This window comes from Scomber scombrus, chromosome 24 (genome assembly GCF_963691925.1).
Source record: "Scomber scombrus chromosome 24, fScoSco1.1, whole genome shotgun sequence".
NCBI lineage: Eukaryota > Metazoa > Chordata > Actinopteri > Scombriformes > Scombridae > Scomber > Scomber scombrus.
In genome coordinates, this window is record NC_084993.1 from 4769626 (window position 1) to 4792888 (window position 23263).

The 23263-nt window shown below is 37.1% G+C and overlaps 1 protein-coding gene across 1 annotated transcript; it reads left to right on the forward strand.

Annotated features, from left to right (window-relative positions):
- The first annotated feature begins 4788 nt into the window (after nucleotides 1–4788).
- On the forward strand, nucleotides 4789–14407 carry kynu (kynureninase). The gene is made up of 14 exons (XM_062414765.1): nucleotides 4789–4968; nucleotides 6543–6737; nucleotides 6842–6962; nucleotides 7055–7137; nucleotides 8758–8819; nucleotides 9174–9245; nucleotides 9742–9816; nucleotides 10176–10322; nucleotides 10994–11092; nucleotides 11184–11257; nucleotides 11958–12010; nucleotides 12832–12917; nucleotides 13206–13436; nucleotides 13971–14407. The coding sequence occupies exons 2-14, from the start codon at nucleotides 6569–6571 to the stop codon at nucleotides 14100–14102; spliced, it is 1404 nt and encodes a 467-aa protein (XP_062270749.1). The 5' UTR covers nucleotides 4789–4968; nucleotides 6543–6568; the 3' UTR covers nucleotides 14103–14407.
- Nucleotides 14408–23263: the final 8856 nt, after the last annotated feature.

Consider the following 23263-nt stretch of genomic DNA (forward strand, 5'->3'; position numbering starts at 1 on the left):
TCTAAAAGTTACGAATTTGAGGCATCCTCGTGGTTAAGACTCATTTAACCTCATTTACTATTGCTTTCCGACTGTCTCTACACCTTTAAATGTTAAAGGCAAGTGGAGAAGCGGCTGAGGTCTCAGGTGGGAGCAGCCAAATCTGCAGCAGAGTTTTGAGGACATATTCTTTAACCTGACGCAAATGCAGCACAGGTCACATCCATCAACCTTTCTCACTGCTGAATCAGATAGTTTGAAAGCCCCCTTTAGGCAGATGACGCAGCCTTCCAGTTTCACAGACTTAAATGTGTTGTGAGAGAAGGACCCACATAGTTTTGGAAAATGGTGCCCACAGACAGATATCCCCAATGCCAAACAGGCTGCGCTCAAGATAATGTTAATGTTTGGATCCTCTTACGTCTGTGAATCAGTTTTTTCCCCGCACTGAAACAAGTGAAGTCAAAATATTGCTCTTTTCTTACAGACACACATGATAGAGTTGCTTCGAGTGGCCAGACCTAAACACAAGCCAGACCTGGAAATCACTGTAGAAAACAAGCAGTCCCATTGAATAAATTGAGGTAAGAGGAGATCATTAGTCCTTTAAGGCACTGTTGGGTTATGTGCAACTCTTTGCAGTAATGTGGGTTTTTTTGGCTCTTTATGCTGGACTGATTGGCCACCCCTGATGAACCTGTCAGAACTAATGAATACATCGCTTTGTCAAAGCCTCACTTGTAGCTGCATTATATTTAGGGGGTCAGGTCCATAAAGTATGAGTATGTTAGATTGTAGTGTTGTATGGGGTTAGTTTATAGAGTCGGTCACTTTCCACTTAGACAGTGACAGGAATGAAACCAAATACATTTACTCAAGTACTGTTTTTAAGTACTTAAAGGACCAATGTGTAAGATTTAGTGGCATTTAGAGCAACTTACACTGGTCCTTTTAAAGACAAAAAAAATTACAAAGTGTCATCTAAACATGTCTTATGGCAAACATTGTAATAGTTGTTGTTGCAAAAAGACACACTCAAAGGTTAATTTTGTCTTTAATCTAAAAAAAAACAAGATGATTCCCTGAGGAACTCCTTGAAACCTAAAACATTTGAGGAAGACTTAAAGGATATTTCTGCACACAAGGAACCCTGGGGTGTTTATTACCTCCAGCTGGATATTAGAAACTCCTGCGATATGTTCTGAAAGCATGTTTCATTATGGTTTTATACTTATTGTAACTACTGTTCCTCTACAGTTCTTGCTGATAAATCCACTCCTAAAGCCTCATGTGTGTTGTAGAAAAACAACTACTCACCTCAGTCATGACCTTCTGAAACAATTAAAAAGAAGAAGTGTTCTCCGGGTCAAGCTGATTGACATTCGACCCCATCCGCTCCGCCCCATGAGTTTTTCAGATGTTGAACGATTATTTAAAGGTCACGGTTGTTTTTCCCAAAACAAAAAGACGTTGCTCCTCGTGATTTCCACAGAGAGCTGCAATCAATAATCGCAAATTAGCTTTGTTGTAAAGTCTCTCAGACAAACTGACATAAACAAGGAGGGTTAATATGTAACACAAGGCAACCAATAAATGTTTTTTTCTTCCATTGCATTCTTAAAAATGACGTGTTACTTTAAACACATCCGGAAAACACACATTTTAGCCATTTTCTGATTGGTCAATAAAACATATCTACAGTGCACGTGTAGCTAAAAACATGCCATGTTTGGGAGAAACACATGTGAAGCCAGGCATGCAGACGTGTAAAAATGACTCGTGGTTTATTAAGAGTGCAAAAACAATATGGTCGCAAGATGTTTGGGGGGTATTGTAGCTGTTGAGATGCCTCTTGTATGTTCTTCTCTTGTTTTTCTCACAGTAAAAGAGGATGTGTGACATCTGGAAGCGTTCAGGAAGCAGGACTGAAACTTTCCAACGACCCCCCTCTTGTCGTTTCTCAGGGCACCAACATCAAAGGATGGAGCAGATAGTGTTTTCTCTGCCCTAAAGACGCTTTGCTGAGATGCCACCACTGCAGCCTGAAACCCAGGAGGTTCTCGAGAGTCTAAATGTTTGATGATACAGCACTTCTGAACTCACACAGGACAGGTCTGAAGACGCTGACAGCTACATGACAAATTGAGGTTTTAGTACAGAAGCAGCAGGACAGGATGAAAGGGGATTGTGAGCCAATTTATTTATTTTTTCTTCTGTCATCAATGTTTGGTTTGAGTTACTTTTGCCACCAAGTACTTTTGAGAAATATGATATATACCATAGGCTTGTTTGTTTATTGATTTAAATCCCCTTTAGCTGCTTTATCTTTAAACAAAGTGCTTGTCGGATTGTCGAACAGCATCTGGAATTGAGTCTGACAATTTTCGTTGTTGTTTCATAGCTGGGGGTTTTTCTGAATGGCCACACTCAAATGTGGAGCAAAGATGCAACAGTTTTGAAAGTAAAAAAAAAAATCCAACATCAGAATTATGCAGGGGTGGTTGTTTCAGAAGCTGTTCAAAGATCGGACAATGATCGTTTGATGCATACTGATGCATTAATTGTAGTGTAAACTTAGCACCAATATATATGGACGCTGACAGGTTTTGTAAAGATACTACACTTCAATTACATCATTTTGAAGGACATTAGATGCCAAATCACAAATAGAAGAACAAAGAAAATGAGAGGGGTGTTAAAGATGTCAAAATAAGCCAACATGTAGCTGTCAGGGACCATTAATTCATTTTTAAGGAGTTCCTCAAGGTACCTTTTCATGCATCCATTTAGTCGTGGAGCTTTTCCAGAGATGCTGTATTGTCAGAAGGTGCTGGCTTCACCTTGAGTCAAAGCACAAGCTGCTGGGCTTCACTGCAGGACGGTTAAATCTCCATACTGTAAATCAGAGTACTGTACAACCTCTAAACCCTCAGCGTTGGCTTTCCTCACTCTGTCAGGTTGGATTACGGGACATTTCCTAGCGGGGTGTCAGTGATTTAGTGTCAGTTTGCTGTGGTGGACAAATTATATTTTATGTAAGATGGGTAATTATAAACACCACTCATCACTGCTGTACTTGGTCCTTATTGGCTGATAGCCTCCCAGTCATTTCCATATGTACCTCTATAATCTTAAAGTTGTTTCAAAACATAATTATTTCAACTATCTGACAAAGAAGATAACATAAGACCCAGAAGAGCTAAAAGTAATAAAGTAAAAATGTCAAGCATTAAAAGGTTATTATATATGAAATATTACTACTTAAACATAAAAAGAGTTTCCTTCCTTTACAGTAGTTATAATATATTTATGTCCTGAGGAACTTAGAATACTTAGAATTCCAGTTTTATTTAGTTTTACAGAAGAAAAATACACTAAAACAGTTCAGTCACACTGTGTGTTTAACCTATGGTATCTATGTGTTTTTGCAGGTTTCGGCACAGTTTGATCCAGTGTGGACTGAAAATATTGCGTTCAGCAGGAGTGGGAGCCGCAGCTAATGTGATGAAATGAAAGCTGACAGCTTAGTGAGCTGTGAAGAGGTGAAAGAGAAGATGAATAATGAGGCAGAGAAGAAAAGAAGGTAAAGAAGAAGATGAACATTAACCACTTTCGACTGACTTTTACCTCTTTGTATCACCATATGTTGCTTATATAACAATCCTGTACAGATTAGAGAGATTGTACTTTATTATAGCTACAAAAACATGGTGAATATTTTGTGTCCTATATAGGAATATGAATCATGTACAAGCTCTATAATATAAAACAGACAGACCTTAAAGTCATATTATAGGAATATTATAAGTGAATTTTTGATGAGGTTTTATTAATTTTTACTCATTGTTTATTTCTGTTCAGCAAAATATACAGGTAATATAACATATACAGATTATATAATAACACATTCAAAATCAGCCCAGTAGTTCATATTGTCCAATTATTTAAATGTCATAGTTTGAGCCACATACTGAAACACACCTACGTTAACTTAGTCTACATGTGTTAATTTAAAAAAAATTACCCTCTGCAAGTTTTCAGGCAATCATCTTGTTTTTGGCTCTGAAAATGGATTAAATTCAACTAAATATTTTTGTTTTTCTACATGTGAGTTGATTAACAGCCTTATAGATTAACACAAATTACTTCTCTATACTATGTAAAGTAGATTTATACATTTATTGCGCCACACTTAAAAAAAATGACAATACTTTGCTGCCATCTAGTGGAAACAAAGAGGAAAAACATGGAATACAAAAACTGCTTATTTGCTCTGACCCAATCAACTTCCCACTCTAAACTATTGTCTTAATAATCTAACATAATTTCTAGTGAATATAATTTTAAATGCAAATTAACTCATTTGAGCACTTAAAGTTGTTATTGTGTATTCCTCTGATGTAATCCATAAGAGGGCCAGATTTGACAACATTATGCTTCTTTACCTTTATGGCAAATATCCCTTTCCTGTTTCAACATGACACTGCCCCCATGCACAAAACCAGATGCATGAAGTTTTTTTTTCCCAGTTTGGTTGGGAAGAACTTTACTGACCTGCACAGAGCCCTGAATTTAACCCAATCCAACACATTTGGGTTTGAACTGGAACACAGACTGCTTCAGCTTTCCACATACTTTAGTCCATATAGCATGAGTGAATGTGTTATTTGTGTTCAGCATGTGGAACTTCACACTGTATGTTTGGATTTTCACACCCGAAAGTGAAACTTCACAACAAAGAGGAACTCACTGTAACAGACAAATGTTAAATAATAGGAATTAGTCTGATCTGTGAGTAGTTAGGTACAGCATGTTAAACGACATGTTCAGCTCTGGTTAGATCTGAAGCTTGAAGTCGGTTCAATAGAACAATGATTAACTTAAGAGTACGTACACTGAGGTTAAAGAGCATTTCCAGGGCAGAGGATTCACTCAGAGTGACGGCTGTCAGCGGAGAGGAAGCTCATCTGCAAACCAACTGATTCAACTGTAAGTTACAGCTCTCAGTTCACTTCATTGAGTATTGGATAACAAATGAATTGGATGGCTTTTCATGTTATATCTAATTTAATCAACATCATATATATTTAGAGGTGAACGTGACATGTTTAAAGGTGACAGTAGATTGCTGTGATTCATGTTTTTAAGTATTCAGAGGTAAAAACAGACACATTTCCTCTTTTGATTAGAAAGATTACAAATTTAAAATTGTCATAATTTGATACATATTTCGCCTGTTTTTCCACTAATTTTCACCAAAATAATACATGGAAAGAGGTGGAACTTAAGATTTTTCATTGTAATAGTAATGCTAAAAAAAAAATACTAAGAGTGCAGCATAAAATATTACATATATAATAAATGAATATTATGGATTTTGACACATTATTGTTTCTTTGTTACTCGTCTTAGTTTAATTTAGGGGATAAACAGGCTCCCAGTTTTGGAACTACAGCTCCCATAATGCTTTGGGGGGGTATTCACAGAAAGTGGCCATGTGGGTAACAATTTAAGCCGGTGTTTTGAGCATATATTATGCTGAGTATGCCGAATTGCCTGTTAGTAGAAGTAGTTTGTGTTTGCATTGTGCTTGCGGATGTGCAGACAGCTGTCAATGGATTACTGATATACTGAAGAAAACATAAAAACATGCCGTTAACCAGGCAAGTTCTGCAAGGCAAGTCTGTTTAAAAAAAAAAAAAAGATTATTAAGCAGTTTAAAATAAGTTTAAACGCGATGCACATCAGAGGAAATGATATAATTGGGAAGTGTATTATGAATTAAGAAAAAATATGAGTGTGATATTTAACTGAGTTATTGCTCAAAGAAGTTGTTCGAGGCTCGTGACTCTCCACTCGTGGTAAATGGAAGTGAACATTTGAAATAGATGCTTTCTAGGGACCATTTAAACTAATATTGTACATTACATTTGTGTATTTACCTGAACACAAATGCACGGTTGATGTAGAATATGCTGTACATTATGTTTATAGAGACATGTTTCTAGATACATGTGTTATTAAACACACAGGTAACACTCTGAATAATGTATTTTGGCACATTTTCCTCTTGTATGCTCTGTTAACAGCATGTGCAGGTTTATGTCCTATGTTGTAGCTCCAATATATGGTGAATTTCAGTCCAATAATTTAAATGGTCACAGTGGGAAAAAAATCAGTTTTTCTTATGAATGAAGTAGCTGAGAAGATTATACACATTTTTCACAAGAGAGAGACAACTTCTAAAATGCTTTGAGACCATTTTTAGTTTTGAATGGATGTGATTGGCATTGATATATTTTCAAAAGCAAGTCAGAGTTGTTGTTTTTTTTTATTACTAACATTGGGGTCCTTTGATATGCAGATTTCAAAGAATAAATGGGGATTTACTAATACTTATTAATAGAACATTTACACACAAATGAAAATTTAAATCTCTGATATGAGAAGTTGGACTGAAAAGGTTAAGAACCCTTAAACAAAGATATAAATAAAATTGATTTGTGCATTAAATAAACCCTCACAATTGATACATCAGAGATACATCTCTCTTCTCTCTGCAGGTCAGCAACTCACCAGTCTCACAGTAATGAACCCGTTCACCGGCTCTTGTCCGAGGGAAACTCTGGAGCGAGTTTTGGCCTCGCTGGGCTGCAGTCCCACCTCTGCAGAAGTGGCGGCTTACCTCGACAAACATGACACCCTGCAACATCTCAGGGGGGAATTTCTGGTGCCCAAAATTGCAGAATTGCCTCCATGTGAGTAGATATGACATTAAAGATGGTGGAGATGAATACTACGCAGTCATTCATGTATTTGTTATTTAATTATGTTTATGTCTTTCTCTTTATTTTCTCTTTAGCTGATCTCTCGCTTGTCGATGGCACCAAAGAATGCATCTACATGGTGGGAAACTCGTTGGGGCTTCAGCCTAAAAGAACCAAGAAGTACCTTGAAGAGGAGCTGGAGAAGTGGGCCAAAACGTACGCTAACTCTTTATCTCCATGTTTACCTAAAGGACTGAGGATGAGAGTGTTTTTTTGTTTGCATTTCATGAAATAAACTCTTTTTACAGGGGTGTCCACGGTCACATAGAAGGCTCTCGACCATGGGCGTGGGCTGAAAACAACTTAGAGGAGCTCATGGCTAATGTTGTTGGTAAGAAACACCAGGAAGCTTCCCAGCTCTGGCTTCTACTTAAATATTTCTTTTAAGGAGCACCTCAAGTTTTTGGGAGTTTAACTTTCCTATTAAAGTACTGTAAAAGGAAAGCTGAAAATATGAACACGTCAAGCCACAGTGTTCATATTTGTATCAAGAAACAGAAACCCAGCCTTTGACGTATTTGAGATACAAATATGAACTTTTAGGGGTCCAGATTTGTACCAATTAGGGCTAATAATCAGTTCCTTTCACTTGATTCCTGGTCATACCACACATACTAACACAATACACATGAATCAGACTACTATAAGCTTAAAGAGGAGGAAGGATTGGAGGATGGAGATGAAAAGAAAAGAGGAAAAATAGGAAGATTTAGAAGTTTCTTATTAAACAGAAAAGTAGGGGAAAACACTATTTGTATGCCTTGTTTTTTTGGGTATAGGCAGAGTACAGAACAGGATATTTCAATAACTTACGTAAGCAACTTGTGTGGAAAGTATCTAAGTACATTTACACAATTATTTTGGTATACTTGTACTGTACCTACTCTCTATTGTACTGAATACTAAACTACTACTTCTGCTCTATTGACAGCTTGAGGTACTTTTCAGATGAACTTTTTTAATTTAATACAGTATGTATAGAGCCTTCTTCTCAATAGCTTTCCCCTTCCTCAATGTGTGATTAATGTTGTGTTTTATGTGTTTTCAGTGTGTTGTTTTCTATCATTATTTTTAAAGTGTCTTTTAAATCATTTTTCTGTGAGGCTGCTTGTTCAGGTCACTGCACTTTTCTATTATGCAGAGTTCAAAGTGCACGTGAAGGCCCTTTAAACAAGCCTGCAGTTACATGCACAGAGTTTGTGTAGGTTTAGAGGCTGAAGTCTGCTTTATTTAACTTCCTGAAAAGATCATTTGAACACAGGTTGATTATAAAATTAACACTTTAACAGTTGATTTTAATTTCTTACTGATGATGACAGACTAATGACTCAAAGCAATAAGACACATGTTCACACAACTAGCAATGATGAGCCTTGGTTGTACTTTTTAGGCTTTGAATTAACAAGTATTTCCATCACAGACTAATCTATTGATTATTTTAATGATTCATTGATTCATAGTTTAGTCTAAAAAAAAAGGTCGAAGTTGTGGAAAAATACCCACCCCAGTTTTCAGTTTCAAGAACCAAAAATCCAAAAATATTCTATTTCCAAATATGTAAAAATGAGTAAATCTTCACATTTTGAAAAGCAGGAAACAGTGAATACATCATTACCTTTCATTTCAACTTGAATATCACATTTTTGCCTAATGAAAAAATAACAAATGACTTAAAAGATTAATCAAATAATGAACTAAAAAAGTCTGGTGTCAGAATAACCAATATAGATATAGATAAATAAATAGTAAGTGTGTAAAATCTTTTGTATGATCTGTACCACATACTGTATATCAGTATTAACTGTGTTTAAAGGCAGAGTTACAACGAAAAAGGTCTATTTGCTGTTTCAGGCTTTCAGTGCATCTCCTGATTTTTTGAATATACCCTTAAAAAATAAGATGAAACTAAATTGTTGATAAGGTTGATTTAATTTAGCTTTATCTCTTACAGGAGCTAAACCTGAGGAGGTGGCGATCATGAACGGCCTGACAGTTAATTTACACCTTCTAATGGTGAGATTCAGTCATTTTCTGCAGTATTTTGGTGCCATAAGTCATGGAGAACGTTCACCACATGCACACCTTTAATTATCAAACTCCAATCTCCTGATGTTAATGTTTTGGTGTCTCATTTTTCAATAATATACCTGCCATCCAATTTGCAATAAGTTTAGTTTATTGATTTATTAACAGTTCAAATTATGTCCAAAGAACACCTGTGACGAAATCTATGCAAACGTACTGATTGTAACTGCAAAGAACAAGCTGGAACAAGAAAAAACCCTTTTGTGTAAATGTTGGAGGTCATTTCAATTCAAGTGAAAGCAGCCGCAGCACTAACAGTCATTTCATGTCTTTATTCTGCAGCTTTCCTTTTACAAACCCACAGCGGCTCGTCACAAAATCCTTCTAGAGGACAAAGCCTTCCCCTCAGATCATGTAAGCAAATACACATGAACACAAATAACACTTTTTAAAATCTATTCATTTCCTTTTTTTCTGTTTAAAGACCCTAACTGACCCTCAAAGTCCTTTTTTTACCACATGTTTGTTGAGCTATTGCTGCACTTTGACTCAGCTTGAAAGAAATCCATCTCACAAACAAAGTTCAGTCAATGTTATATCACAAGAATCACAAAGAACAGGTTTTCCTGCAGTGAAAATGTTATGGCCAGTAAGTCTACAATGTTTATCAATTAGTCCGGTACAAATTTAGATAAGGTAACTACTGTATGAAGGGACTCTAGCTGATAAAAGTAGACTGTAAGTGAATGTTTTGTCTAAATTATCCATTAGAGTGGTGACAATTTGACTTGAATCTGGATTTTTTTGGTCCTTCAAAGCTATTTTAAATTTAATCTGGAGCTGTGTTAGTAAATCTGTTGTCTGGAGGTTTTAAGAGTCCACGTTATGAACCTGTCTCTTCTGTCCTCAGTACGCTGTTGATTCTCAGATCCGACTGCGAGGATTCGACCCTGAGCAGAGCATGCTGCTGCTGGCTCCCCGACCGGTACGAACAAAGTCTAAGTATTATTATTTAACTATTCTGTATACTGTCAGACAGCTTAATCTGTGAAAGCCCCAATCTCATGAAGGCTTTTCTGTATATAATAATCATAATAATGTCCTAAAACATGCTGGATTCAACCAGTTAGTATTTTAAATCCATTAATGTCAATCATAATCAATTTACAAGATTGTTTAATCTTAATATTATCTGGTAGGTTGGATACAGCACCATCTAGTGACTGTTTGGGGGTAATGCAAAGTTACAAAACTGTGGCACAAGTTGGAACAAACTTGTGAATATTGAATTCAATATAAAAAATCAGATCAAACTGCTGAAGTTTCTGGTTGCTGTCCTGTCAGGGAGAAGATACTCTTAGGACGGAGGACATCCGCGAGGTGATCGAGAAGGAGGGCGACTCCATCGCTGTGGTCATGTTAAGTGGAGTCCAGTATTACACCGGACAGTTGTTCAACATGGCCGTTATCACCGAGGCCGGCCAGAGGAAGGTAACACACAAAACGCTGCCTGATCAGTCCTGGAAATATCAGTCCTGTAGACACTTAAACCACAAAATGATGATTCAGAGTACAAAAATATAGACAAAAAAATAATATATAAGAGGGAATTTAATAAAATGTTCAAATAATTTCCCTCTCTTTGTTGTATCTTGTAGTGTTTTATGATTTCATGAACACATTAGTAGTAAATATGTTCACAAGACAGTAAAACCATAAGATAAATGAGCATTTTCGTGATTGCATTTAGTTTTTAGTTGCAGTTTTTCCATCTTTTGTCTTCCATACTGTGTGTTTTATTAAAGAAAGGTCAGAATTTATAAGAAATGAGACATGTGACAAACTTAAACCTGCAATAACCAACTTTTGTGATTATTATAACTTCTTTAAGTGGGATTTTCAGAGCTCTTTTATATCTGAAAACTATGCTGATGAGAGCTTTGGTGCTGAATTAAAACCATAAAGTAGAGTTAAAAAACAACAACAAAGGTGTCAAAGTTTTTGACGGTTTATCAGTTCAACATTGATAGCTGCTTCAAGTTCAATGTGATATTTCAGCCTCATTTTCTCTCCAGCACATGAAACATAAAATGCCCTAATGCCTAACTGTAACTAATAATACTTTTAATAATTATAACTAACAGTCCATGTCTGTCTGTCAGGGCTGTTATGTTGGTTTTGACTGTGCTCATGCGGCGGGCAATGCTGAGCTGAAGCTGCACGACTGGGGGGTCGACTTCGCCTGCTGGTGCTCCTACAAGGTCAGCTGCAAATTTTTCAAATATATTTATATAAACACTGAATATAAAACTGAGTATACTGTATTTATGAGGACTGAATGTCTTTGCACAGTATTTAAATTCAGGTGCCGGTGGTCTCGGTGCAGCGTTTGTCCACGAGAAACATAAACACACCATCAAACCAGCGTGAGTGCTCACACACTTCACACACTGTCACTAATTAACTTTGATTTTGGAGCTTTAATTTTAGTTCCTGAAAATGTATCTAATTTCAGCATTTTTGGTTCAGTTATTTCAGTTTTTACAGCAACGTTTGTATCAAGCAACTTGAGGCAAAAGCATTAAAAGTTAATGATGTATTTAATAGTAACATCATCCACATGACAGCACAACTCATCCTTAAGTTGCAGCATTATGGGACTTTGTTGTCTTTGGTTTGGTATAAAAATTAAATGAAACGTTTAGTGATGCTGCATCAGTCGCTATCTTTGTTGTTTCCTGTTGTAAGTTGTAGTTGTTGTGTGCAGAGACTATATAATAACATAAATCTGTTATGATCATATTATTTTTTTATCTTTCTTCTTCATTCCAACTTATCTCCCTACATTCTACAAATCAATAAATATATAAAAAGTAAAAAACAATCATTAAAAATCAATTCCATAGACCAGGATTTTCTATATTAATCATTTGGTCAATTAAAACATTTTGCATCCAGAGCTGCAAACAACAGACTGCTTTTGTCCAACCCACAGTCCAAAGATAATCATTTTACTATCATAGACAGCTATGAAAAAGAGGCTTTTTTTTTCTTCTTAAAAATGACTTAAAAACAACAAATCAGTTTATCAAAGCAGCTGCTGATTGATTTAAACATCTCCTGCAGGTTGTTGGGATGGTGGGGACACGACCTGAAGACTCGCTTCGTGATGAATAACGGTAAAGGAAGTCATTATTTATATAACAGTCTCTACTGTCTACATATGAACTTATTCCTAGTTTGTCTTTTTAGTTGTAAAAAGAAAGTCATGCTTCACTTCCTCTCTGAAGACTGGTCAGATTTTAAAGTAGCTCTGTGCTTCCATCTGGTGGCCTCAGTATGGATTACATAAAGTATGTCAAATATGCTTTTTTTGTTTTGTATATCGTAATTTCATGCCCTGAATGTGCCTTCTATGTGTATTATAATGCCCCAGCTAGCGGTGTCTGAGACAACATGAAAACCCCCATCGTCCCCAAGTCTCAAACAACACAAATCAGGTTCAGTGCAAGAAAAGGTGAATTTATTTACAAAAAAGTACATATATAATATACACAACTAAGGTTACCTTCAGGGTGGACAAGGGCCAAAATAACAAACAAAACAAACCTAACTAGGAATTAATCAATATAACCTATCTGAAACAAAAGAAACCAAACAACAAACTCTAACCTCCCTGACTAACATAAACAGGAGAAAGCAGGATTACAAAGATTGGCACTCCACCCCTACAAAAACAACACAACTAATAAACTAAAGATAAGCACCTCAGCAGCCAATCCCGCAGTCAACCAATCACTCCGGCTCTGGCACAAAGTCATTTGCATATCGGACGACAACAACAACAAAAAGAACCTTTAAAACAAATTATGACTACAGTCATATCAGTATATAACTATGAAAAGACCCACATACCCACATTTGTCCTTTTTTTTGGTCAAACATTGTGTCTTTAGCTTTAAATGTGTTTATATGTCCAGTTGTTGTGTTTTCTTCTCAGTGTTGGAGCTGCAGCCTGGAGTGAGTGGTTTCAGGCTGTCCAACCAGCCCATCCTGCTGGTCTGTCCACTGCAGGCCAGTTTAGAGGTACTGCTGTCCACTGGTTTTACTGGGTTAGCGACAAAGAGTCTCTCAACATCCCCCAAAATTAACCACAGTGTTTGTTTTTGGACTGAAATATTCTCCTGACACCATGTTACTTCTTTAGTGCATTTTTATTATTTAATTCTTATTTTATTTATTTAAGAGTTTTAATTAAAAAGTCTGTAATCCATTTCTTGTTAAAGAAATCTCTCATCATTTCATAATCCGTGGTACAAAAGTGCCTGAAGAAGTGATTTCCAGGTCATCATTTTGCCCTTTTTTCCTCCCCAGGTGTTTAACATGACCACCATGCAGGCATTACGCAGGAAGTCTCTGCTGCTGACGGCCTACCTGGAGTATCTGATCCAGCACTACTACTCCAAGGACCCCTCCCGCCCCGATAAACCTCACGTCCACATCATCACGCCCTCTGACCCCCAGCAGAGAGGCTGCCAGCTCTCGCTCTCCTTCTCTGTCCCCATCCGGAGAGTCTTCCAGGAGCTGGAGAAGAGGGGAGTCGCTGTGAGTATAAAAGGCGCCTTTTAACTCTTAAATAGTCTTAAATATCTCTGAATTGAAAAACACTGACAGAAACATAAGGTTTAGAAGCAGTACTTGGTTTTTTCGACAGTTTATATAAAGCAAAACAGAAAGTGAAAGAAGTGGAAAAAAAGTAGAGATACTTAGTGTTTGCTCTGTAAATGGTGCATTTACTATTTAATCTAATTACTTAAATATTCACAACATAACCTGATGCACCCAAACTCCTCCCTCAGCCTGAAGAGTAGATGAAAAGGCTAATATCGATAACAAACATATTGATAACAGAGAGACGTTGTCCTTCAGAAAACATGAAATTTACAACCTTGTAGCTCCATATTTTGTCCCTTTCTTCAATTTATTTCAAATTCTGTTAATCGCAGCAAAATAACCATAACTTTAAATGACAAACAGGATCAGAAAAGTATCACGATTACCCTGGTTTGTAGAAAACATTCAGACGTTCATTTTTTCATCCTTTCATCAACCTGATTAACTCATCCTTCACCTCTCCAGTGTGACATGAGGGAGCCCAGCGTGCTGCGCATCGCTCCGGTGCCGCTCTACAACTCCTTCAGCGACGTCCACCGCTTCGTAGAATCTCTCGGATCATCTCTCGCTGCCAGCAACCAACCAATGAATGAATGAATTAATGAATGAATGAAGAGTAGACTGTGGTTTTGCTGCAGAGTCGAACGCATCACAGCACATTCGGCTGAAGGGCTCAGTCTGCGAGTGAAGGGTGATTACGTCACCATGAGTCTGAAAACGAAAGTTAAGTATGTAACTACGGTTCTATGAATCCTGGATGACCGCCAGAGGTCTCCATCTCGCGCATGTGCAGGTCGAGTGTTTATACCAACAAAGTCACCTGTGACACCTGATGACACCGGCTAACCTATGTCAGTGTGATCATTAAAATCAATAAATACATTTCAATTAAAGTGACTTGATATTTGTCTGAGTGTTAATGATATTCAGGAGCATATATATATATATATATATATATATATATATATATATATATGTGTATATGTATATATATGTATATATATATATAGACTCCTCCACTCAACCACCTAGATGTGAGTCTGGATGTTGGTCCATCTGGATCATCTCCAGCAGAGAAGACTTCTAAAAATCATGTCTTGGCATATCATTTTTAAATGTCTCTTTACATGTGACTATCTGTATCTGTTGAAACCAGAATAACTGTTCATTTACAGGATTTGTAACAACTCAATTTACTTTAGTACTAGTACTTTACTGCTTTAAAAGTATTAACACTAAAAGTACTCAGCTTGGAGAAAATCAGCCGCTGTGTGTCAGTGTAATTAATTTGATTACTGTCGCATCCATGTTACAGTTGTAGCTGCAGCAGGTGGAGCTAGTTTAACTACTTTGTCAGTGACAAAAAAGGGTTGGCAAGATGAGAAATTCAAAAATGTCTTAAAAAATGTTTTAAAAGTAACATCAGGTTTATTAATATATTTATTTTGTGTTTTTGTGGGTTTTATGTCATTTGAAATTATAATTTATAAAAAGAATACTTCATTTTAAAATGAATGAAGTATTCCTTCATTTAAATGTTCATGCATTTTGTCAATATTGAGCAGGACATATCCTTTTTTCTAAACACACAGTCAATTGACTCTTTTAAGGGCATTAAACAATATGTAACAGAGAAGTTTGAAGATTATTATTTTTTTATTAATTCTTTGGAAAGTTGCAAATGATTTTAAATGTGTCATGTAATGTTTTAAATCAATTTATTAAAAAAAAAAAACAATTTATTAAACAATGTGACTTCCTGTTAATTGCGGAGGCAGAGGTCAAGATGTCCGTTATTTTATCTGCAATGGCATCGTCCTTCTCCAGACTGTCGCTATAGTACTGCTCATTTAGGCAAAACAAACCAAAAATAAATCTTAATTTACCTATATTTATATTAATAATTATGAATGAATAAATATTAATTATTCATATCTATTAATTGATTCATCATCACACTGACAGCTTCACAGGGTCAAAAATCCCCCAAATTCAAGCTTTTTAATTAACATTAAGTTTTTAAATAGAATATAATAAACTTGATTAAATAATTAGTGCTTAGTTTATTTAAGACATTTATCAAAATTAAAAATAAATGCAGGTTATTACATCTTCACATTTTGAAGAGCAACAAACAAGTCAAACCATTAAAGAGAAGCTTCAGCAGCAGGACCAGTCTAATGACCAGTAACACCAGCAGCAGTTTTACCTGGAGAGGGATGTTACCTAAAGTCATGTGATGCTGGTCACATGACTACCATGTAGTCACGTGACTGTCATCACTGATTAAAGCAGCTGTTTGGACTCTTCACGGTAAGTTTGCTTTCTTTCATACTTATTTTACCTTCATCTACAGTAACTTTACACTTAGTTTCTTGCTCTTTTATGATTGTAGTTCATCTTTTTATTTATTTATCATAAACTTTGGAGAACTCTGTTCATGTTCACATATGAAAACTAGCTATTTTAGCAAATTCCGGTGCATTTACATTTTAATTTGAAATGTTCATGAATGTACACTGTCCCTTTTTAAAATTAATACATAATGTTACAACATAAATCTAAAATCTGGTTAATTATTGATCAACTTGCCGGTGGAATCAAACTATATCAATCAGCTGATCAATATTTCCTTTCTTCAGCTCTTAGAAATCAACCTGTTTTATATGTTTGAATATTAAATGTGTTGTATTCACTGATGTGGAGGAACAGTCAGTCAGTGTTGCTACAATACATCACTTTTTTGTCATAAAGCTACATCAGGGATTTTTGTGTAATTTATTGGTCACAGTTGGTTTATCTTATTTTAACCAAAAACATGAAAAACCCAACATCCTTAAACAGCACTTTTTTATTTAGTTGGAATGAATAAAAACAAGTCGAAATAAATGACATAACTTACTTGTACATACACCCTGTAAATATTTCCTCCTGCTGCTTCACCAAGCACACATCCATCCACCCAGTGAGTCCAGCACACACCTCATCTGTATTAAATGAAACCATCACTCTCATGTCCATAAATCCATATGTGTCTGTATATGTGTGTGCAGTATTTTTAAAGGACCCTCTGATGCTCCATGTGTGCCTCCTGCAGGTGACACTTCATCTTTTGCTGCTCCCCAGAGAAGTTTCATCCAATGCTGGAGATGTGAAAAAAGGGGTAAAATAACTGTCAGTGGTTAATATGATCTTAAGCTTCAGACTCTTCAGTGTTATTAGTTATTTTTTAATTATTATTCAAGCTTCTGAATATTGTATTATGTAGTGAAGGCAAGGTTTTAGTCTGTAATATACAATGTTTATATTTGTGAGAGCTGCAAAACCACCAGAAAATCTTCCCAGGTAAAAGAAAATCCAAGTTTTTCTTTTTATGCAAATGTATTACAGCATATAAACAAACACAATAAGTTGTTGATGCCTGTCTAACTCTACAGGATCCTTTCCCATAGCACACCTCCTTCCTTGCTCCTCCTTCAGCATCATCAGTGTAACAACCAGCACCTCCTCAACCTGTGGCAGCACCTCCTGCTGTTGTGAGTAAGTTGGTAAAAATGAAAGTTTAACTTGAAACATTGTTAATATAATTTTCTGTTTCTATTGAGCTGTAGATCTCTGCTGCTGCTGCTGCTGCTGCTGCTGCCGAAGAGGATCATCAGGACCACAGGTAGGTATCTGCAGCTGTATTCAAGGCCCCTCCCCTCACAGCTGAAGGTTGTCACGCAGCTTCAATTGAATTCAAATAAAGTTTGAATTGAATTGAAGCTGCGTGACAACCTTCAGCTGTGGGGGGAGGGGCAGGCAGGGGAGGGGGGAGGGGCAGGCAGGGGAGGGGGGAGGGGCAGGCAGGGGAGAGAGGAGGAGGTAAAAGGGGAGGCTGTTTATTGTTTTTATTTAAATTTTTTTTTTTAATAAAAAAAAAGTTTCCATAACCCCTTACTTCCACGTCTGGGAAACTCCGGGGGTCAGTGCCCCCAGGTTGTCCCTCCCTGTCTTGCCCTGCCCTCCTACCTCTACACAAACCACTTTAGACAATCCATGTGCTGCCAACGGGCGGATTCGAACCAGCCGTTGCAGCACTCACACCTTATGATCACAGACAAACCCACTACACCACTGAGCCTGTCTACATAGAGACCTTTTCTCCGGGCGCATTTATCCTCTCACTTTTGGATGTTGGACTTTAAAAGTGTCCAAGATTTGAACCAACAACCTCAATCTTCCCAAGCAGTCTTCTAACAGCCTGAGCTACCTGGACTGACTCTCTTTTCTTGTTTTTTTTTTTAGAGGTTTTCAGTCTTTATTTGGGATTTCTGAACTTAAAAGGAGCAACCCGGTATTGTACTCACAACCTCTGACTGAGAGGGAAGATGTCCTAACCACTGAGCCACTGGATCTTCAGGGGAACAGAGGTTTTCTCACACTTTTCTCTCTGTCCTCTTGATGTTGGACTTTAAAAGTGTGCACGATTTGAACCAACAACCTGAAGCTTCCCAAGCAGTCTTCTAACAGCCTGAGTTACCTGGACTGACTCTCTTACTCACTTTTTTAAGAGGTTTTTACTCTTTATTTGGCCTTTCTGACTTTAAAAGTAGAGACCTGAGATTGAACTCACAACCTCTGAGCCAGTGAGATGATGTCTTACCCACTGAGCCATTGGATCTTCATTGAGGTCTGTTGTTTTCTCACAGTTTTCATTCTGTCCTACACATTGCTTTAGTTGTGTCAATAACATTAGTCCTCAGCCTGGACGTGAACCAAACAGACTGTGTTTCAGTAAGCGTTGGAGCTCATCCTGCTGAGCTGTACCTCTCCACAAGCTACTGAGTGCTGGATCTCTTATTTGTGTTTCCTGTGAGAAGATCAACAGTAAAGAAGTTGATGAGTACCTGAAGGAGGATTTGAACCAGGACTTGTTAGTGTAGATAGTTTCTAACTCTTATCCTGCTGAGCTGTATGCAGCTACAGGTAGCTCTGTGCTCGTTCTCCTATTTGTGCTTTTATCTGAGACGCAGCTGAACAGTAAAGAGTGAGATGAGCATGTGAAGTCACTGGATCTTCACTGGGTTTTCTCACACTTTTCAGTCTGTCCTCTTGATGTTAGACTGCAAAAGTGTCCCAGGATCAAAGCCACTACTTCTACATTTGCAGCGCAGTCTTCTAATCTCTTTTATTGTCTACAGATTCTCTTTAACTCCTCGGAGGAACTTCCTCTTATGTATTTTAAAATATATTAGGTTGTTGTTAGTATCACACAGAGTTTATCATCGTGTCTGATTGGCTCATCATCTGTGAGCTTACATGTGATTAATCACATGAACATTTAGAGTTGAAGGTTTATATCAACACTTTGACTCATCTCATACATCTGACTTATTATTTTACTGGACTATTTACTGCTAAATCGGCTCTTAAGGCTGTTTTTACATACAACTCATAGTAAAGTGCTTCAAACAGGCCCAGCTGGATCTAACAGGTGTGTTAACGAGAGCAATCAGAGACAACATGGAGGTCTCTTTGTCTCTTCGGCACATCCAGATTCAGGGTAAGAAATGTTTCAAACTTTTAAGTGAAGACAAATCTTTGTGTTTCTTCTCAGAACGTTGGTTTAATAAGTTCCCCACATACACAGTTAATAGTAATTAAAAGTACAAGAGTTAAGTGATTGTTTTATGAAGGTTAATGTCTCAATATTTACAAAGACTGACTGAAGAAAAGGATAAATCAAATTGTTTAGATTGAAAACGGTTGCTGAGAAACTTTAGCTTTAATGAAACATGTCAACACCAGAGAGCATCTAAAACTTAATATTTTACATATATTATATACTTAAATCTAAACATCACTTTTTTTTTCTTATTTTCAGTCAAGTTCTGATCATTATAAACTAGTCTTTGTTTGTTAATCTCACTGTAAATCACCATAATTACATCTGGGAACCGTGTTAAACCATCTTTCCTGGAAGAAATACAAACATTCAGCTTCACTCTCACCCTCACTCTCACACAACAGCAGCAGCACCACCAGCTGGGGTGGTGCTGCTGCTGCTGCTGTTGTGTGAGAGTGAAGCTGAATGTCAGGTGACCTAAAGTCACCTGATGCAGGTCACATGACTGCCACCATTGAGTAAAGCAGCTGTTTGGACTGTTCACAGTAAGTTTGCTTTCTTTCATACATATTTTACCTTTATCTACAGTAACTTTACACTTTGTTTCTTGCTCTTTGATGTTTGTGGTTCATCTTTTTATTTATTTATCACAAACTTTGGAGAACATTAGAAATAATGTCTAACAACGTTAGAAATATTGAGCTCTAAAGTATCAACATGTCATTCAGTGTAACTGTCTAATGACAACAATGGTTTTACAATGTAGATTATATTTTAATACATTTCTTGTTGTGCATCATGTGAAATATTAATATCACTAAAGAGAACTAATAGATACCTGAATCTCTTTAAATGTTGTTTTATTGGCGTTGAATTGTTAATGATTCAGTCAGTGAATGAAAGTAAATCCTCCTCTGAGCATCATGCTGCTGCTTCATGTCGCCATCTAGTGGATTGATGGTGGAACTGCAGCGACTTTCTCTGACTCAGTTTTATTACATTATCTCTCAAGTTATAGCCAAAAAATCATGTTTGCGTGCAAAACTCAGCTTTAAAAAAATATTTGTTATGACAGTTAATTATAACAGAAGACCTGCAACATCTGCTAGGCTGTCAGTATTATGCATAATAAATAATATATTATATTAATCCAAATAGTGGATCTGTTACAGGAAATCCACTTAATTTTTAAAGGCTATTTGTGAGTTATAGGCCAGATTTACTCTTGTTAAACTAATTGCTTAAGGCCCCTTGTAGGTGTAGAAATTGTTGCAAAAAGAATTTAACAGCATCTAAAAATAGAAAAATCCTTAAACAGCACTTTTCTATTTAGTTGGAATGAATAAAAACAAGTCAAAATTAATAACATAACTTACTTGTACATACACCCTTTTGCTGCTCCCCAGAGAAGTTTCATCCAATGCTGGAGATGTGAAAAAAGGGGTAAAATAACTGTCAGTGGTTAATATGATCTTAAGCTTCAGACTCATCAGTGTTATTAGTTATTCTTTAATTATTATTCAAGCTTCTGAATATTGTATTATGTAGTGAAGGCAAGGTTTTAGTCTGTAATCTACGATGTTTATATTTGTGAGAGCTGCAAAACCACCAGAAAATCTTCCCAGGTAAAAGAAAATCCAAGTTTTTCTTTTTATGCAAATGTATTACAGCATATAAACAAACACAATAAGTTGTCGATGCCTGTCTAACTCTACAGGATCCTTTCCCATAGCACACCTCCTTCCTTGCTCCTCCTTCAGCATCATCAGTGTAACAACCAGCACCTCCTCAACCTGTGGCAGCACCTCCTGCTGTTGTGAGTAAGTTGGTAAAAATGAAAGTTTAACTTGAAACATTGTTAATATAATTTTCTGTTTCTATTGAGCTGTAGATCTCTGCTGCTGCTGCTGCTGCTGCTGCTGCTGCCGAAGAGGATCATCAGGACCACAGGTAGGTATCTGCAGCTGTATTCAAGGCCCCTCCCCTCACAGCTGAAGGTTGTCACGCAGCTTCAATTGAATTCAAATAAAGTTTGAATTGAATTGAAGCTGCGGGACAACCTTCAGCTGTGAGGGGAGGGGCAGGCACGGGGGAGAGAGGAGGAGGTAAAAGGGGAGGCTTTTTTATTATTTTTATTTAAATTTTTTTTAATAAAAAAAATGGTTCCATAACCCCTTACTTCCACCTCTGGGAAACTCCGGGGGTCAGTGCCCCCAGGTTGTCCCTCCCTGTCTTGCCCTGCCCTCCTACCTCTACACAAACCACTTTAGACAATCCATGTGCTGCCAACGGGCGGATTCGAACCAGCCGTTGCAGCACTCACACCTTATGATCACAGACAAACCCACTACACCACTGAGCCTGTCTACATAGAGACCTTTTCTCCGGGCGCATTTATCCTCTCACTTTTGGATGTTGGACTTTAAAAGTGTCCAAGATTTGAACCAACAACCTCAATCTTCCCAAGCAGTCTTCTAACAGCCTGAGCTACCTGGACTGACTCTCTTTTGTTGGGTTTTTTTTTTAGAGGTTTTCAGTCTTTATTTGGGATTTCTGAACTTAAAAGGAGCAACCTGGTATTGTACTCACAACCTCTGACTGAGAGGGAAGATGTCCTAACCACTGAGCCACTGGATCTTCAGGGGAACAGAGGTTTTCTCACACTTTTCAGTCTCTCCTCTTGATGTTGGACTTTAAAAGTGTGCACGATTTGAACCAACAACCTGAAGCTTCCCAAGCAGTCTTCTAACAGCCTGAGTTACCTGGACTGACTCTCTTACTCACTTTTTTAAGAGGTTTTTACTCTTTATTTGGCCTTTCTGACTTTAAAAGTAGAGACCTGAGATTGAACTCACAACCTCTGAGCCAGTGAGATGATGTCTTACCCACTGAGCCATTGGATCTTCATTGAGGTCTGTTGTTTTCTCACAGTTTTCATTCTGTCCTACACATTGCTTTAGTTGTGTCAATAACATTAGTCCTCAGCCTGGAAGTGAACCAAACAGACTGTGTTTCAGTAAGCGTTGGAGCTCATCCTGCTGAGCTGTACCTCTCCACAAGCTACTGAGTGCTGGATCTCTTATTTGTGTTTCCTGTGAGAAGATCAACAGTAAAGAAGTTGATGAGTACCTGAAGGAGGATTTGAACCAGGACTTGTTAGTGTAGATAGTTTCTAACTCTTATCCTGCTGAGCTGTATGCAGCTACAGGTAGCTCTGTGCTCGTTCTCCTATTTGTGCTTTTATCTGAGACGCAGCTGAACAGTAAAGAATGAGATGAGCATGTGAAGTCACTGGATCTTCACTGGGTTTTCTCACACTTTTCACTCTGTCCTCTTGATGTTAGACTGCAAAAGTGTCCCAGGATCAAAGCCACTACTTCTACATTTGCAGCGCAGTCTTTTAATCTCTTTTATTGTCTACAGATTCTCTTTAACTCCTCGGATGAACTTCCTCTTATGTTTTTTTTAAAATATATTAGGTTGTTGTTAGTATCACACAGAGTTTATCATCGTGTCTGATTAGCTCATCATCTGTGAGCTTACATGTGATTAATCACATGAACATTTAGAGTTGAAGGTTTATATCAACACTTTGACTCATCTCATACATCTGACTTATTATTTCACTGGACTTTTTACTCCCAAGTCGGCTCTTAAGGCTGCTTTTACATACAGCTCATAGTGCTTCAAACAGGCCCAGCTGGATCTAACAGGTGTGTTAACGAGAGCAATCAGAGACAACATGGAGGTCTCTTTGTCTCTTCGGCACACCCAGATTCAGGGTAAGAAATGTTTCAAACTTTTAAATGAAGACAAATCTTTGTGTTTCTTCTCAGAAAGTTGGTTTAATAAGTTCCCCACATACACTGTTAATGGTAATTAAAAGTACAAGAGTTAAGTGATTGTTTTATGAAGGTTAATGTCTCAATATTTACAAAGACTGACTGAAGAAAAGGATAAATCAAACTGTCTAGATTGAAAACAGTTGCTGAGAAACTTTAGCTTTAATGAAACATGTCAACACCAGAGAGCATCTAAAACTTAATATTTTACATATATTATATACTTAAACCTAAACATCGCTTTTCTTATTTTCAGTCAAGTTCTGATTATTATAAACTAGTCTTTGTTTGTTAATCTCACTTTAAAT

Coding starts and splice junctions, on each gene's coding strand:
- kynu (XM_062414765.1), top strand. CDS start 6,569: ATGAACCCGTTCACCGGCTCTTGTCCGAGGGAAACTCTGGAGCGAGTT. Junction 6,963..7,054: donor CTGGAGAAGTGGGCCAAAAC/GTACGCTAACTC, acceptor CTCTTTTTACAG/GGGTGTCCACGGTCACATAG. Junction 8,820..9,173: donor TTAATTTACACCTTCTAATG/GTGAGATTCAGT, acceptor TTTATTCTGCAG/CTTTCCTTTTACAAACCCAC.